Source organism: Vigna umbellata, chromosome 6 (assembly GCF_029865625.1).
Source record: "Vigna umbellata cultivar VRB3 chromosome 6, Vumbellata_1.0, whole genome shotgun sequence".
NCBI classification, from domain to species: Eukaryota; Viridiplantae; Streptophyta; class Magnoliopsida; order Fabales; family Fabaceae; genus Vigna; species Vigna umbellata.
This window is the reverse complement of record NC_142170.1, coordinates 26,549,411-26,566,705: the sequence shown is the minus strand read 5'-3', so window position 1 is coordinate 26,566,705 and position 17,295 is coordinate 26,549,411. Positions and strand designations below refer to the sequence as shown.

The window sequence follows — 17,295 nt, the reverse complement described above, 5'->3', positions numbered from 1 at the left end:
AAACAAAATAGTAAATATTTTTTAATCTTAACTTTATTATGATTTAATGTTTGGAAGAGGGTTATAAAATTAAATAAAATCAATGAATGATTGAGATTTTTTTTGGTAGTTTAAGAGTAAATTTAAGGATTAATTAGATGGAATTAAAAGTTAGGTGTGCATATGTAAATTTAAGAATTAATTGAGACAAAATTTAAGGTTTTTATTTATAAAATTGACAAGTTAATTGGATGAACTGGAAGCTTGAATATGTTTGTCTCGAATTTATACTTGATCTTATGAAAGAAAATATTATATTGTAAGAATTTGTTTTAAACTAATTCGTGTTTTAGTGTAAAGAAAGAAAAGGAAACAAGTATATAAAATATAAACTGGACATAATAATAAGTACATAAAACTATTTTCAAGGTAAAAAAAGTTAAGAATGATTCAAAAATAAAAATAATTATGTGTATTAGTATATGCTAATATATTGTTAGTGCAAATAATATTTTAAGGTTGAACAATAACTAGTCCTATAATTTTTATTCACGAGTTTTGATTTTTAAAATTAGTTCTAATAGTCTTTATTTAAAATCCTTCATTATTAATTTTAGTTTGAATAATTTACACTTTTTATTATAAGTATTTATGTTCAAATTAGATAGCCCATCATTATTGGATTTTAAATGAAAGTTTAGTCTTATATTAACTAAAAATAAGTCTAAAAAGTATTATGTAAGAAATAAGACTCACATTTATTATCTTATTTGAAAGGGAAATGTTGTTTATGAGTCAATGATATTGAATTTTGGGTGTTGTTCCCTCTATTTCCACTCCTTACTCCCTTCACTTTCCTTAATTTATCTTATTTCTAAAACTATCATTATGTTTTAACTTTTTAACTTTTTACTTTTTGAAATTTTTTAACATATTTAAAATCCTTAATTTACCTCTCACTATAGCTGCACCCCACCACACACCACATCTTTCACTCTTCTTTTCTTCCAATCTTTGTTCAAGGTTTTCTTCTTCCTTCTCTTTCTTTTTCTTTCAACCTTCTATTCTCCACTTCCCTTTTTGTTTGCTTCCTTCCATTATTGGTGTTGATTTGGAGAAGCGTAGAGAAGGAGCATAAATATAGTGGTAGACCTGGTTTTTCATCTCCATCCTAGGTTAGTTTAAATCTGTATATCTGTTTATCATGTGCTGCTGTTGTGTTTGATTTGTCTCACAGAACCGCGAAGGCCAAAACAGATGTGGGATATCCGTTTGGCCTTCAACGGATGTTCGACATCCATCGACAGATTAAAATTATTATTTAATCATTTATGATTCAAATTATTTAATCAGTAAAATAATTAAATAACACATTCACAAGTTAGAAGACTAATCACATAATATGCATAAATTGTTATAAAATTAAATAAAAAGAGCAATGGTACAAATAAGATTACAAAGACTAGCTAAGCATACACTCTCTTGCTTCTGTTACAAAAGGTCAGAGATAAAGTGATCGAAACAGATATTTTTCATGAAACCTTTCTGTCAATATTTTTTAAAATGTGAATTGAACTTTTAATGAAGCAACGAGGGAGCCTGATGTCATGCCCCTAGGAGGCTAGCTACTTAGCATTTATAAAAATATTCCAGAACGTGGACTGATGATGAAACGGTAATGCTCCACGAACTCCGGACATTTACATTAAATGCAAAGTACCTTATCTTCCTCCAGTCTCAAAATTATAGGCTTGGCAAAAAAGATCTACTTGAAATATCTTCATAAGCTTAGTTATGATATAAATGTCTGCAACTATATGTTTTTTATTTTGATACTAATTTTATACCAAATCCCAAGAGGCTGATGAATAATTCAAAGCACCCTGACGAGGATCTGGAACTTTGACATGTTCTTAAACTGGAGACATTTTTAAACCAATTATCTGCATCTATAGGTTTGAGTGACCATTAAGAAATGCATCTGTTACCTGCAAAAATGCAAAAAACATTTCTTTATAAAAACCCATGTCAATGATGAATGGTGAACTCGATAATTTATACGTCCACATATAAATGTATCAGAGATACATATATATACCTGAGTGCATCCAAAAAGTTTGAGTAACCTCAGCGCCACGCAGCTATCCACAATCAAACCAAGTGCATTGTCTGTCAAACTTATGCACCAAGATAAATCTAGAGAGTGCAAATTTTTCACATGGTTTGCAAGTGATAATGTTGTGTGGTAACCGACCTGTATCATACAACTGAGGCACTCAGAATGCAGAAATTAGACTGACAACAGAACCCAAATTATATTACAGACACTAGCATTGAATAAGAAAAAAAATATGATATTTTGATGATACATCATGTAACCATGTTCTGCATACTAGTGCTAAAGCTCAAAAGTAGGTTTGTTATTTTTAATAATCACAGCACCTCTTCCAGTATGTCACAATGTTCAAGATTTAAACTTTAAACGGATGTCATCCTTCAGCGAATGTCAACATCTTTTAAGGTTAAACGAATGTCGACATCCGTTTCACCTTAAACGATGTTGACATCCACTGAAGGATGACATCTGTTTAAAGTTTAAATCTTTATTTTAGGATTATTTGATTACGCACCTGGACGAAGCACTACTGTAACCTTTGACACTATCACACCACCAAGACCGACTCTTGGCATTGTATCAATTCCTTCCACCACCACTAATATTTGCAACCTCTCACGTACACCACGTAATGAAATTCTACTGCAGTCTCACACAGCACAACAAATGAGAGGAAGAAGTTCAACGTTAAAGAGAAAGAAGAGATTGTGTGTTTGCCGCTGCATGTAGAATACTAGGTATATGGGTTGGGAGTGGGTAAAATTTCAAAAATATTAACCCTAAAAATAAAATTTTACTGAAGGGCAAAATAATAATGGGGAGGTGGAGGGAGTAAGGGGTCGTGGTGTAGGGAGCAACACCCTTGAATTTTTAGACATTTTTTAGTGAAAAACCAACAAATTAATATTATATAAAAGGTTTTTCTAACAAAAGGTTTCATGTAACCATGTCTCGTGAGATTGTTAGAATTTTAAATAAAAGTTTGGTATTATATTAAATAAAAAAAATAGTATGAAGAGTAATATATACCAAAGAAGACTTACACATCTATTTTCTCAAATAATGTTGTAACTTTCTGTATAAAATGTTTATAATCCATTAATATCGATATTTTTTTTAGTAAAAAAACTCAACAATTAATATATTTTTTACTAGTATTTAGCAAATTTACATACTTTATCTAAATTTAATGTTATTACATTACTTTAGAATATCTCACGTATAGTAATATTCTACAGTTTGGTAGTTGTCATTTTCTTTATTATCAGTATATTATACTTAACTTTTTGGCTTGTATGGTGATGAATTAGCCACTAAAATAAAAAAGAAAACTCTTCCATTTTATGAGAAAAGATTTCTCTTTCGGTGCATTAGGAGGAGTCAATTCGATTTAACACGATACGTCACGTAGCACAAATTATTTAATCATCCAACACATTGCAGCAACCATCAGCCAAATTTGCTTTTGATAGTGAAATCTAGGCTAAACTTTAATCAATTTCATGTCCTCCAAATTACTCACTTAAATATAGCATCTAATAACTCTTTATATATAATATTTTTATATAATAATATCATTAATTATATTTACAAGTGTTCCGTTACCAATTCATTCAAATATTTCCATTTATTATTATTATTATTATTATTATTATTATTATTATTATTATTTTCTTCTTTATTTATTTCATCAAGTGTGATTTTCACATAGACCTCTCATTCATTTTCAACTTTCATATATGAAAATAAAAGCATTATTAAATTTAATTTAAATGTGGATTACGACTCTTGATTCAATTTAACCTAGAAACAAAACATTCGAGTTAAATTGGCCTATGAGTAAAAATAGTTTAAATAAAATAAAATATGAATATTTTATTCATGTTAAAATATTTATAAATAAAAAATAATTATTTAAATTTCATTTTATAAGAATCATTATTTTTCTAAATATTTTTTTATTTTTTTCTCTATTTCTTTATAAAGTTATTTAAAAGAGAATGCTACTTATTAATTTTATTTTTAGAGTAAATTTTTCTTTGCCACTTTCTTTCAAGTTGATTGTCCATAGGGTGATTTACATGTCTAGAAATATGAGTTTGGATATATAGTTTTATGAATAAAGATGAATATTTGTTAATTTAGTATTATAATAATACATTTGATTTGATGGCTAAAATTTTTAATAAACAAGTTTAAGTTTCTTGTATTAAATCATGCATTATTGGAGTTAGAAAGGAGAAAAAAAAAAACTATATGAAAATAAATTATTAAAGGAGAAAGAAGAGACTGCATACAGAAACATAAATTTTAGTTAACCCTGTTTCTTCATCAATTTGTGGCTGTCTATGTATCTCTTCCATATAATTTCCCACCAAATAATAATGGTATAATATGTTTGTCACGGTGCTCTTTTAACGGTTTAATAAACTAAACTATGCTTAATTGTCATGCTAAGTAATAGTTCATTTTCCATGTAGCCTCTCATGTGAATGTCTGCCTATAAATAATTAACTTGAATTTTTCATTAGTTACTATGTGTTTTGATAAAGAACTTTCTAATTTTCATGTTTAAAAACTGACATAATTTTAAATTTTTTTATTTTAAAATATTTTGTATAGGTTAATTCAAATTTATCAAGTTTTAATTTTTCTTGTTTGTTTGTATTAAGTATTTTAGTTATTACTCCAAAAAAATTTGAAATTATCAATAGAATTTTAGCTATCGATAAATTTGAATTACCAATAGATTTTACAATTTTAATTATCATAGATTTTTCAATCAGTGAAATTTATTAATAATTACATATCTTAAAATATTTTGGTAATTGAAAATTCTTATTATAAATTCGTCCAAAGAGTTGCAAATTTCTCATTCATATCTCATAAGCAATATATTATAATATAAGTGGTAGATTAGAGGAAGAAGAAGCACTCTTCTTGGTAGATAAACAAAAAATAATAGTATAATTAGTTTCAACCACTTTTTGTTGGAGAATTTGAAGAACAATTGTAGAAAGTTAGATTAATAAAAGATAAAAGTGTAACGAAAATTAGGAATGACAAAATGGGTCAATCTAGTTCATTTAAGCCTAACCCACTAAAAACAGGTTGGATTGAACTAACCAGTCACTTAATAACTGATTGACTTTTACAACCCGACCTGTCAAGCTATCGGGTTGAAACTGATTCATGTCGAGCACACTTCCAAGCGAGCTACCTAGCTAGTGTTAGGTTATTAGGCTGCATTTGAATAATTTATCAATTCCTTGAATATAACATTAGTTTCTACATTTTAATTTCCCATTAAATACCAAAACATGTTCATAATTAAATAATTATCACTTATTTGAATATAACATCTATGTCGGGCTGGCCTGTCACGTAGGCGAGGACGAGTTCTTTGCATTTAGATTTTTTAATGATGTTGGGTTATTGAACTGACGTGCTAGATTAGATAAGAACAAATTCTTTATTTTTAATTTTTTAATAATGTCGAGCTATTGAACTGTCCAAACTTTTCTGTTGGATTGAGAGAAACAGTCGAACTGTCGAATTGAAAAAGTCATTTAAGTATTTTTTTTTTATCGAACTGCTGGTCTGATATGCTAGACTCAATCTTTTTTTCATTCCTATACAAAATAATATGAAAGAAACATATGATACGCAAATTCTTATCAACATAATGAAAATATGTTAAAATAACAAAATTCACTATAAAACAATATGGATCGCAATAAGAAGTATTAGGCATAAAATAGACAAATGGTAAAGATTATAAAGGAAAAACACTAAAATTTATGGGTCACACCGAATAGTAAAGATTTAAAAGCCAAAGTCGTACAATTTTGGCGGTCAAAACTAAAGATAAAAAATTTAATTGTAATAGTATATCAAATTTGTCGGTAGAGGCAAGCCTTATAAAGAAAATTCTTTGAAAGATCTTTCTCTCTTTAATAAAAGTTTGAAGTTTGATGTAATTAACAATCGTTTATCATCTTGAAAAAGAAAGAAAAAAAGTATTGTATTAATTAACTTTCATTTATCTAAGAATTAAGGTGTATCATATAAATCGTGGTTTTAAGAACTAATTTTAATTTTGATACTTTTAGAGACCAAACAAAAGGCCATTACTCACAGAAGAAAAATGACTTGGTTTTATATTAATGGTTAACTTTAAAAGCTAATCTCCATGTTTATGTTACTTAAAACATAAGTATAGTTAATTTTAAGTTTATTTAAGTTTGAAATCTCTCATCTCATACATTTAAACATTTTTAATTTAGTTTCTATTATTATTATTATTTTATTTATTGAGCATTCAAAATTGTTATATTTTCAAATTAGTTCTTATACTTTAATTTTTATCTTAACTGAACAACGTAATTATTATCTTGTCTTGTCATTTTGCTTACTTATATCCACGTACTAAGAAAGATGAGATTTTGTAATTAAAATATAAAATATTATTAAAATTATTATAAAGTGATAAATAATTCTTATTTTTTAATTAAAAATATTTAAATAACGAGATAATCATGCTAATAACTTTCACATCATCACATACAACAACCAATACATGAATTGTAGTGACAAGTCCATCAATTATAATTTTGAACAAAATAATAGGTCATCTATAGTCTTAAATTAACTTTACATTTTATAATAATCACAAATTTTCACACTTTTTATGATATGAAAACAAGTAACATAATGGTTCAAAATAATTATCCAACTAAAAAAGATAAAAAAATAAAAATCAATTGATATATATACAAATTTAATGCTACTCAATTGAAAATAAAATTAATAAAAACTCAATTAAAAAATAATCAAACTTATAAAATACTTCAAATTTAACTAAATGTTCATTTTATGAATTAACTTCAGGCTACTTTAGAATTAAGGTGAAAAACTAAATCATATTTTTAATATATTTTTTCTACATTTTTAATACTCAGCATAAGGAATTATACACTTAACATATCTTAGAAGAAAATATTGAGTTGTGGAGAGAAGTCATGTATAAAATTTACCCAAAGTTTAGATAAATAACTTTGTATGAGATGTAATGTTGTGGACCTTCTAAATAGATATAGATATAGAAGTGTTTTGGTAGGGTTGAGATCCTTAATCCAAAACATTCAAAGTTGTCTACTCCATCATCCAGTTGTGTTATTCTCTCTCTTCTTTTGTCTTAGCCGTGGGCGAGAGTGTCTGCAAAAGACACTCAAGTCAATGACTTTGCGTAATAATATTGTCATAAAGATTAATAATTAAAGTTAAATTAATTGTCTTTTTTCTCAGACAAATATTTATAAATTATTATAATGAACTTACCATCTGACTCATTAATAACCAGTAAATGACTGTTAATTGTCAATAAATGACAACTATTTTTATTAACTTCCCATTGATGGTTATTATTGTTAAGAATAATTTTCAAACCGGTTAATCGTTTTCTCATTAGATGGTCAGCTGCTTGGTCCTTTGACTGACTGGTTGGTCCTATAGTATAAGAAGCACTTCATCTAATTTCCCACAAGTACATGATTTTTCTTTTTCTTCTCTTATTTTTTGATTTGAGAGGCCATGATTTTAATTAATGATGTCCATGCATACCTAATACCCATTTGAGTCTATATCTGTTTTTTCAGCCTTTATATGTTCCTTTTCTCTTTGAAATACACCTTTTTCTGTATATATTTATATAGGAATTCGGATAGGTTGAGAAAATATAGCAACAATGTTCCTACATACTTATTGTTTATGATAGGTTGTAATCTTATTTCGTAGTTTTGAGAGTTAATCTTCTTTGTCTATATTGTTTTGTGCTACGTTTTATTTTTTTAACCATTTAATAATATTTACAATGCATCATTGCTTGAATATGTTGTCCTTTGTTTACATAGATTAAGCATTTTACACAAACATTTACTGTAATACTAAGATTGTTAATAATCATTTACTAATACTACATTTTATATTATTATTTCTTCTTTCAGCAACATTTTTTTTTTATATAAAACAGCGTAACTTAAACAAGTAACGTTATTTGTATAAACAATGTGATATCATATAATCAATATTTATAATGACAACTTTGAAAATGACCTAAATCAAATCATCTTAGGTACGAGAAAGATATGTGTTGACCGAGGCGAAAAAATACCTTGATTAGTCCAATTGGCAAATGATTATCCTACGTGGAATTCTAGATTCAAATCCCATTACCTCTGTTCTATACAAATGTTAGATTTCTATTTGATATTTCATTTAGTTATTAAATCTTATAATATCCACACTTTAATTATTTAATATTTTATTTTATTGTTACTGTTTTTAAGACAAAAATAATTTTTTATTTTCATATATTGCCTTATATATCATATCAGCATACTCTAACACAGATATGGCAAGTAAGACGTGGATAAGTTTCAGTATCTCACTCGTTTTCAAAGAAAAAATCCATCTCCCTTTTCATATCCAAATTTAATGGATATCAGAAAATTTTCATTTTCGTTTTCATTGGATAATAAATATATATTCATACTTATATATACTATTTTTTTTACTATTTTAATATCAATTAATTAATTTTTATAAAATAATAAAAAATTACAATAAAAAAATAGTATTATCAAAATATTCAATATTAAAAGATGATATTCTTATTTTTTCAATAACAAACATTTATAAATAAATTATAATTATATACATGTAAAATTAGAATACTAGTGTTGTACATATTAACGAAACCTAGTTGATAGAATTTTAAAAACACAAAAGGTAAACAAATATTCAAACAAAAAAATATTTTAAAAATCTATTTACTTAAATTTTTTAAATTATAATAAAATATCCTTTTATACATTAATAGAAATTATTACAGGACACTTGATTAAAATCACACAAATAACAAAGAATAAACTAATTATAGTTAAAATTTAATATAAATATCTAATTTTTTAAACTTTAATATATATTGGATAGTAATAAAAAAATTCATATAACAATTAAATTAAATTATTATGTTATAATAAATAAAATTTATTTATATAATTACAATGATAAAATTATATATATAATAATGAGTTGAAAAATAAAAATAATTATATAAAAAATATCAAAATAATATTCAACATAAAAAAAAAACTAAATGTATCTTAAAAATAATATGATAAATCATTAAATAAAATCACAAACAAATGTATAATTAAAAATATAATAAAATAAATAATCCTTTAATATCTTAATTGAAATACTCAAATGAACATATTATACAAAAGATATTATAAAAGAAAAAGTATCTTAAAAATAAAGATTATATAGATTATGAGTATTTTAATAATTTAATCGAAAACTAAAATAGGACATGAATGGTATTATGGCATTAAAGACAAGAATGAGAAGCGTATGTACATTCTCATGTTCATTTCCATACCCAATCAATACAAAGAAACAAAAATAGATTCAAATAATATCCACGAAACGAGTTTATTTGGCATCCTAATACTCTAATAGAAGAATAAAGAACTCAAGACTTAAACTTAATGAACTTCTTAACTTACGACTTATAATCCCTGAAACAAAGATATCCTAAGGATATCTAAGAAATAAAATTCAAAGATATAAACAACTATTTTGCACTTAAAATTAATAAATTGTGATCTTTCAAAGAGAAAAAGTAACAATTCACTCTATCTAAACACAATGATAATAAACAATAGATCAAACGGGCACAGCAGAAGTAAACAATAGATATAATTTTGAAGTGTACAAAAAACAATAAATATCAAGTTACAATGCCTATCTATGATTTGGTACAAATGATCGACAAATTTTTATTGTGAAGGATAAACCTAAAAAGCACATGGATGCCATCACGAAATTACATCACTATCAAGAATTTGGAAACAATTATCAAAACAAATGGGTTAGTTAGCACACCTCTACAATACTAACATGGCAGTAGTCTAATCAACTATGAAATTATGAGATACGATGGCTACAGACACAAGTGTTGATCACAACAATTCAATTCTCTTATGTTGATAGGACAAAAACTCCTGGTAGAACTTGACATTGAATGTTGAATAGGTTAGTAGGAAATAATGAAGCATGGAGACAACTAATTGGGCTCCCATGACATGAAATCTCTACTAGTTGAAACTCATCAAGTGATTCTGTGCACATTAGGAGTAATTCAAAAACAAATGTCATCACCATTCTCATTTTTCATTTGATTCACCTAGCTGAGACTCCTTCTTTATCATATTTAGTAAGTATAAGACAACCTCGGACATTGCTGGCCTAAATTCTGGCTCAGACTGCATTACATACATTCAAGGAAAAAAATTAATTCCATAGAATAAAGATGAAATAAATTAGCTAATAATAACTGGAACTTGAAGTTCATGCAGATAAAGGATCACCTGAAGGCATCTAGAGATAATGTCTGCAAAATTTGACAATGATTTTGCTGGGTAATTTCCATTCAAAGCAGGGTCAACCATGTTCGATAAGGCTTCAATATCATGAAGTTGGGGAACTGCCCATCTGGCCAGAAACTGCTCACCCCGGGGACGTGTCCTGTGGAGGATGTTCCAAATAATAACTGTTAAACATATGACTGAAGTACTTTGGTTATGATTTTGTCCATTCTAACCTGTCGTGAGACTGACGGCCAGTCAAAAGTTCTAACATGATCACTCCAAAGCTGTACACATCACTTTGGTATGTGTATATTCCAGACTCAAATTCAGGAGCTCCATATCCATAAGCAGTTAACAGGTTCCCCGAGAGCTAACAATACACAGAATATGAACAGACTTATATCATGCAAACTGCATTGACATGCTTATTTAATGATAAGCTATTTAAGGAGAAATCTTCCTTCAGTAGCATGGAGACATCAAACCAGTAAAATGTTTATCATGTCCCTCGTTATGTTGAAAAAACTTTTACAATATCAAATGCTATCTTACCTGACTGACTGATCCTGAAGCTATTAATGGAGCTAAACCACAATCAGAGACCCGCACGGATAGATCATCATCAAGCAGAATATTGGCAGACTTCAAATTTCTATGTACTACAGGTGGCTGACATAGCTCATGCAGATATCTTGTTGAAGGACAAGAGAAATATTACATTGAGAACATCAAATTTTGTATCATAAAACATATTAAAAGTTAAAAAAATAAGTTCACACCACACAACATCCAAATACGTTTTTCCATAAATTATAGAAATTCCTTAAGCTCTCTAAAGAAACTGAATATGAGATTTCTTAGTTTAACAAACAATGATTTGGTCAACTACAACATCTTATGATTTTGGCTTCAGTTGGCTCTTCAAATTGTGTTTAACTATTAATTCTCTTTCTCTTTCTCTTTCATACATAGAACAGAGCCTAATGTTTGTTGAGTAACAGTAAGATCCACATCGAGAAGCACTGAGCTTTGATGGTAAGCATGAGTTTTATCGAGTTGCACTTCAGAAAGTTCTGGTAAGGTTCAAACATACTTATCTCTTTAATGATCAAGTTTTTGTAAAATTACTTTCAGACTTAAATAAATTCAACGAGGACAATTGAAATATAACAAGAATCTGCAAACAAAAACCTTTGAACCTAAGCTAAAATAACAAGCTTGAGCAAATTTGTTTCTTCATGATAATAGCTACTTGACTTACTCTAAGGCTCTGGCTGCCCCAAGAGCTATTCGAATTCTAGTAATCCATGAGAGTGTGGTTTTGAAGTCATCGTCTGAGTGGAGTGCATCATACAGTGACCCATTACTGCAGTACTCAAATATAAGAAGCCTCTGACCATGCTCGGAACAGTATCCAACAAGCTCAACAACATTTGCATGCCTTATTCTGTCAATACTATTGATCAATTCAAGAAATTCATCATCCTTCTGGTTCTCCGAAGCTCTCTTGTCCAGTTTCTTTACAGCAAGAAACTAACAATTTATAAAGAAAGTCAAGCGTAAGATATGAATCCAATATTTTAGTAACAGTAAGGAAAACAGAGAGACTAGAATCAAAATGTGATCCACAAATATCAGTGGTTAAAACTTTGATAGATCAATATATGCAGAAACAAGCAATTGCGTTAGCAAGAGAGGGAGCCATCAATACATATACCGCAATTGCATCTCTGGGAAGGGTAGTGCTTGAATAAGATTTTTAAAATAAGAAAGTTCGAATGTGTACAATTCACATTACCATGCAAGAGTAACCATCAGAAAATAAACCACCAACAGCATTAATAAAAAATAGCATACTACACTATATTTTGACACCAGGCTAGAAATGTTGAAATAAGAACAAACACGAAGACACCGTCTGTTCAACTACAAATACATTCGAGAGACTGCTACTGAAAAGGACAAAGTATCGATAAGATAACCGTAGCCATTATTGCAAATTCAAGGGTGATAAAAGTTAAGACATGACATATTCAATGTAATTGATAAGCAGCAATGCTACCTTGCCATTAGGAAGCTCGGCTCTATACACATTACCAAGCATGCCTCCTCCTATAAGATTTTCTTGAGAAAAGCTATTTGTATACTGTTGAAGGGATGCAATACCAAAAAACTTCGCAAAAGTAGGAGGAACTGCACTCTTTTTGTGCGTAGTGACGTTAGTTGCTCTGCGGGATGTGGCTGGCTCAACAGTCACCTTCTCAGTAGTAGGAGGTGGAGGTGGAGGTGGGGGTGGAGGAGGTGGCGGGGGTGGAGGGGGAGGAGGCATTGAATATACTTCTAGTGTACTAATATCTATCTCATGATCTCTTGGCTTTGGTATTGTTGCCATTCTTTGCACATCATTCTCTTGCTTACTCCGTGGATTTGGAATAGCCGAGACTGTCCTGATCTCTGCCTGACGACCTTCGTTTTGCCTTGGATTAGCCCAGGCTGTCCTATTCTCCGCCTGATGGTCCTCTTTTGGCCTTGGAACATCCCCTACTGGTACTAATTTAATAAATTATAATTGTTTAAAAATAAAAGGTTTAAATTGGATAATCATTCCAATGAGTAATTAAATGTTAGATAAAAAAAATGAAGAAATGGATATATTTATTTACCTTTTTCCATTTGACTAGGTGGTTGGACTGAACTCCCGTTATCCCTGGTCATTTCCCTTTCAGCCCCATACGCACCAATTTGATGCTTGGACCTTCTGCCATCCCGTTCTCTTCTGCTGCATCTTGGAATAAAGAGAATGAATCCTAGTAACAAAATAATGAATCCTAACACACTACCAATAGATATCCAAACCACCCTTTTTGTGGAATTTTTGGATTTCCCAGTGTGCGATTCATTTGCTGCAGCTGGTCCATCGGCCTGTTTAGTAGGTACACGGCCAGAAGATGGTGGTGACCCAGAGGTGGGAGTTCCCGGTGGTGCCCCAGAAATGGGAGTTCCTGGTGGTGCTAGTGCTGGGGAGCGAGGTGAAGAAGCTGGAGGTGTTGTACCATTAACATTAAATGGGTTTCCAGCTTGCCTAAATAACAAATATCATCTTTAAAAACTAAAGCTACAAAATAACTATATATACTTCAAAATCCAAAAATTCTGAGGGGACCAAAATCAATAATTATAGAATAAATTTCAATCAAGAAATAAACAACTCACAATAGTCAAGGAAAAAATACCAAGCTACAGGATAGCCAGATATGATAAACCAAAACAAAACGTAAGTCCTGCCATTGCCAACCGCCCAGTATTACTTTCAGTACAACTTAAACTACTCACATCTTATGTCATTTAACTGATCCAGAATCCCAAACAGTATACCCCACACAAGTTAATGCCCTCACAAATAACCAATCTGAATGCAACACAAGTGTGCGTCTTATTTAATGCACAGTAACTATTACAAATTGGAAATGGTGTGTAATATTGACTGTGAGACTAATCATAAATAATGTGTTTACTTTTCCTGGCCACTTTTAACTAGAGAAAAGGCAAGCTGAACCACCTACTTCCATGTTCATCTTCCCATTTACTAATTCAAGGTATCATCCCATTTAAGCATAAAGAAGCAAAATACATAAAGTTCTTGATTTTTTAAGACTTTCACCTGAAGGTTGGGATGCTCAGCAACTTTGGAGGTATTGGGCCAGCAAACTGGTTGTTCTCAATATTCCTGCTCAAAAAGGGCAGAAAATCATAAATTTCAGAGAATCAAGTAGTACTAAAATCAGAAAGATAGCATCTAACCCTATACACTTTTCAAAAGGAATAAAATCCAAAATTAAAACAACTTTATAAACTAACATAGCAAGAGACATGGTTAAGAGAAGTACAAATCTTTCAGAGGAAGGTCTTGTAAGACATCAAGTGTCCCAGACAATTGATTGTTTTGTAAGCGTCTGCCAACAAGGAAATAGTGAGCTTGCTTGGCGCAAAAAATAGAAGGTCATAATATGAAAGGCTAAGACAAAATACTAACAGGGTGGTCAGAGATGACAAGTTATCCATAGAAGAAGGCAATGCTCCACTCAAATTATTATGCGATAAATCACTGCACAATAGGTAATGCCTTAATGAAATATTTTAATGTATAAGGAAGCGGAGAATCTTCGTACAAAAGAGCTAAATGAAATGGGATCATACAGATTGATCAATTGCGTAAGTGACTGAAAAGCATCCGGTAATTCTCCAGTTAAGAAATTGTTGTTAAGAGACCTGCAAAGAGATAACTCAATATAATTTGGACGAACTTGCATAAAATTTAATATAAAACAGGAGAAGCAACAAACTCACATGTCTGTCAGTCCAGCCAGAGTGGATAAAGAGGTTGGAATACTTCCAGTAAACTGGTTGGCTGAAAGAAAACTGAAAATGCAATCCATCACGTCTTTTTGCACAAATTGTTAGGAATAGCTAGTATCAGAGTTGGGTTATTACATACAAGTTTTTCATGGTAACTGGCAAACTAGATGGAATATTTCCTCCAATGTTGTTGTTGCTTAGATCACTACCTCCAAAATACATAGCAAACAGTAAAGAGGATGCAGAAGAAATTTATATGTACTATAAGAAGCATGACCACAAAAATACATGAGTAGGGAAAAAGCAATAGATGCGCAAACATGTCCATGTTCATGCATATATGCATGTGCACACAGATAAATGAAGAACGAGAGAAAGAGAAAGAGAGAGAGATGTTTACATTACTGAGATTGAAACAAAAGTTGACAGTTTATCTCCCAGTTCTCCTCCCAAATTTGCACCATTTAGAACTCTGTCATAAATAAGATGATAATAAAACTTGTCATTATCTATTTTGTTCAGATGCTAATCGACAAATCAACATGAAGCTAAAGGGATAACAATATAACATACATTTTTTGTATGAATGACCCATTACAAGAAATGCCTTGCCACCCTTCTCCACATGGATCTCCTCCACTAGCAACCCACCCAGGAAGGACAGGGGATCCCAGTGCAACATAGAAGCTATTAATTGCAGCAACTGATACAATCAGAAAACTTTAGAACTCCTAAAGACTTCAGATGTATGACATGACAAATGAAGAATATGTTGAAGCAGTAATTCATAAATATTCTGGTTGGTTACACGAATCACACTTCACCATTCAGCTCATTTAAAGATGAACGGACCAATTATTGAACATTAATATTAAAATCATCGTGTTAATTATTAAATATAATGCTAATTGTTACTATGGGCCACGGGAACACAAAGTGTAATAACTTCTGTTTTAAAGGGGAAGAAGGATATCAACCCCAAAACATCATCTAAGAATACATGAAATCCAATTTTATCGCCAGCAGATAGCAGAGAAGAAGATAAACTTCAACCACCATTGAGAAACACACAATATTAAAAACAAAAGAAGTCCCAGAAGTCTGCACTATCAACGGTCCACTACACCAGTGTGACCACCGAATCTACAGTCGTTCAATGGGAAGACCACGCAAAATGCCAAATCTCAAGATGTCAAAAGAGTAAGAATCATTACCATCAGTGGGATCGGTGACGGCACTTGAAGTGTGAATTATGCAGATCAACAAAAATCCCAACAGAACTTGTCCACAGATCTTTACTCTCTGGCACTCCAAAGCAGATCTCTTCCAATCCATTGATCTTCACCACACCCTTAATCTTCAGCACACTCCTCTCAGTGAACCCAATCACAGAACCATCCTCTTAACTGAAGAAGAACCCGGTCAACTCCCTTGAAGCTATTATCACCACTTCAACAAATCCAAAAATCAAACCTACCAAAAAAGTCCACACCCCATCCATTCACGCCGTAAATAAGCAAAACACACCCCGAGATCAAAACAAAAAAAAATGCATACTTTGACACCAAGCATTAAACATGAAACAAAAAGTAAAACCTGTCAAATAAATAAAATAATGAATGAGGCTAACTCACTAGTAAAAAATAAATAAATGAAGAGCAAAACAAGGTTGGCAAATGCAGAGAATTTGTTCTGAGATTGTGCTATAAGGAGTAGTTACAATTGTTGGAGAAGTGGTGAAGAGAAACAAACTTGGCGTGTAAGAGTGATGAAAAGGAAGGGAACGTAAGCACACACAAGGCATTGCATCAAAAAGGGGAAATTGGCGTATAATAATAAACTGATAATTATTGTTAAGTAGTTGAAACTTGCGTAAAACCCTAACCTTTGTAAAAGAAGGAGCTGGGAACAAGGAAAAAGGCAAAGGCAAATTTGGAAAGGTACAATGACGAAGCTAGGAGGTTGGTCTGAAACTCTCTCTCCTCTCTGTCTCACTGTTCTGTTTTTCTCACTTCTATAAAACAAAGGAAAAGGTTGTGCTAGAAATGAAGTCAAGCCATATATATCCACTCTGTAAAGTTTTCAGAATGCCAGTTATCTTTCCACGCTCCATGGTTGGCGCGTGTACTTTCTTTTCTCTGTCTCCATTTTTTGACAAAAATAAAATTTAATAATAATTTCAATCTTCATTTCCTTGAAAAACCATGGAATCTATCAATTCTTTTCAAGAAAAGTGATTTGATTCCAACCTTTTTATCTGCTTTGAAAGACCAGAGTCAGTTGCTTCTTCAAATTAGCATATATTCTCCCAATAAAATAAAATATATTATTGTCACAATTATAAATATCTTTTAATTATTGTTGTTCCCAGGACAAATAATTTTTTATTATAATTTCTGTCTAACAAAG

At 30.3% G+C, this 17,295-nt stretch overlaps 1 protein-coding gene across 7 annotated transcripts; it reads right to left on the bottom strand.

Moving 5' to 3' along the window:
- Positions 1-9,846: 9,846 nt before the first annotated feature.
- LOC124833062 (protein STRUBBELIG-RECEPTOR FAMILY 3-like) lies at positions 9,847-16,907 on the bottom strand. 7 transcript variants are annotated; one of them, XM_088092881.1, is made up of 17 exons: positions 16,772-16,907; positions 16,101-16,359; positions 15,460-15,589; positions 15,287-15,358; positions 15,026-15,091; positions 14,878-14,949; positions 14,728-14,799; positions 14,564-14,635; positions 14,418-14,483; positions 14,192-14,257; positions 13,194-13,612; positions 12,593-13,080; positions 11,792-12,063; positions 11,083-11,221; positions 10,764-10,900; positions 10,531-10,687; positions 9,847-10,425 (listed from the first exon to the last, which is right to left on the bottom strand). In XM_088092881.1, the coding sequence occupies exons 2-17, from the start codon at positions 16,219-16,221 to the stop codon at positions 10,327-10,329; spliced, it is 2,448 nt and encodes an 815-aa protein (XP_087949007.1). In that variant the 5' UTR covers positions 16,222-16,359; positions 16,772-16,907; the 3' UTR covers positions 9,847-10,326. The 7 variants fall into 7 exon arrangements, with proteins under 7 accessions (XP_087949007.1, XP_087949011.1, XP_087949012.1 ...); XM_088092885.1 differs by having other exon boundaries at positions 12,593-13,074; XM_088092886.1 differs by having other exon boundaries at positions 12,593-13,071.
- Between the last annotated feature and the right edge of the window lie 388 nt (positions 16,908-17,295).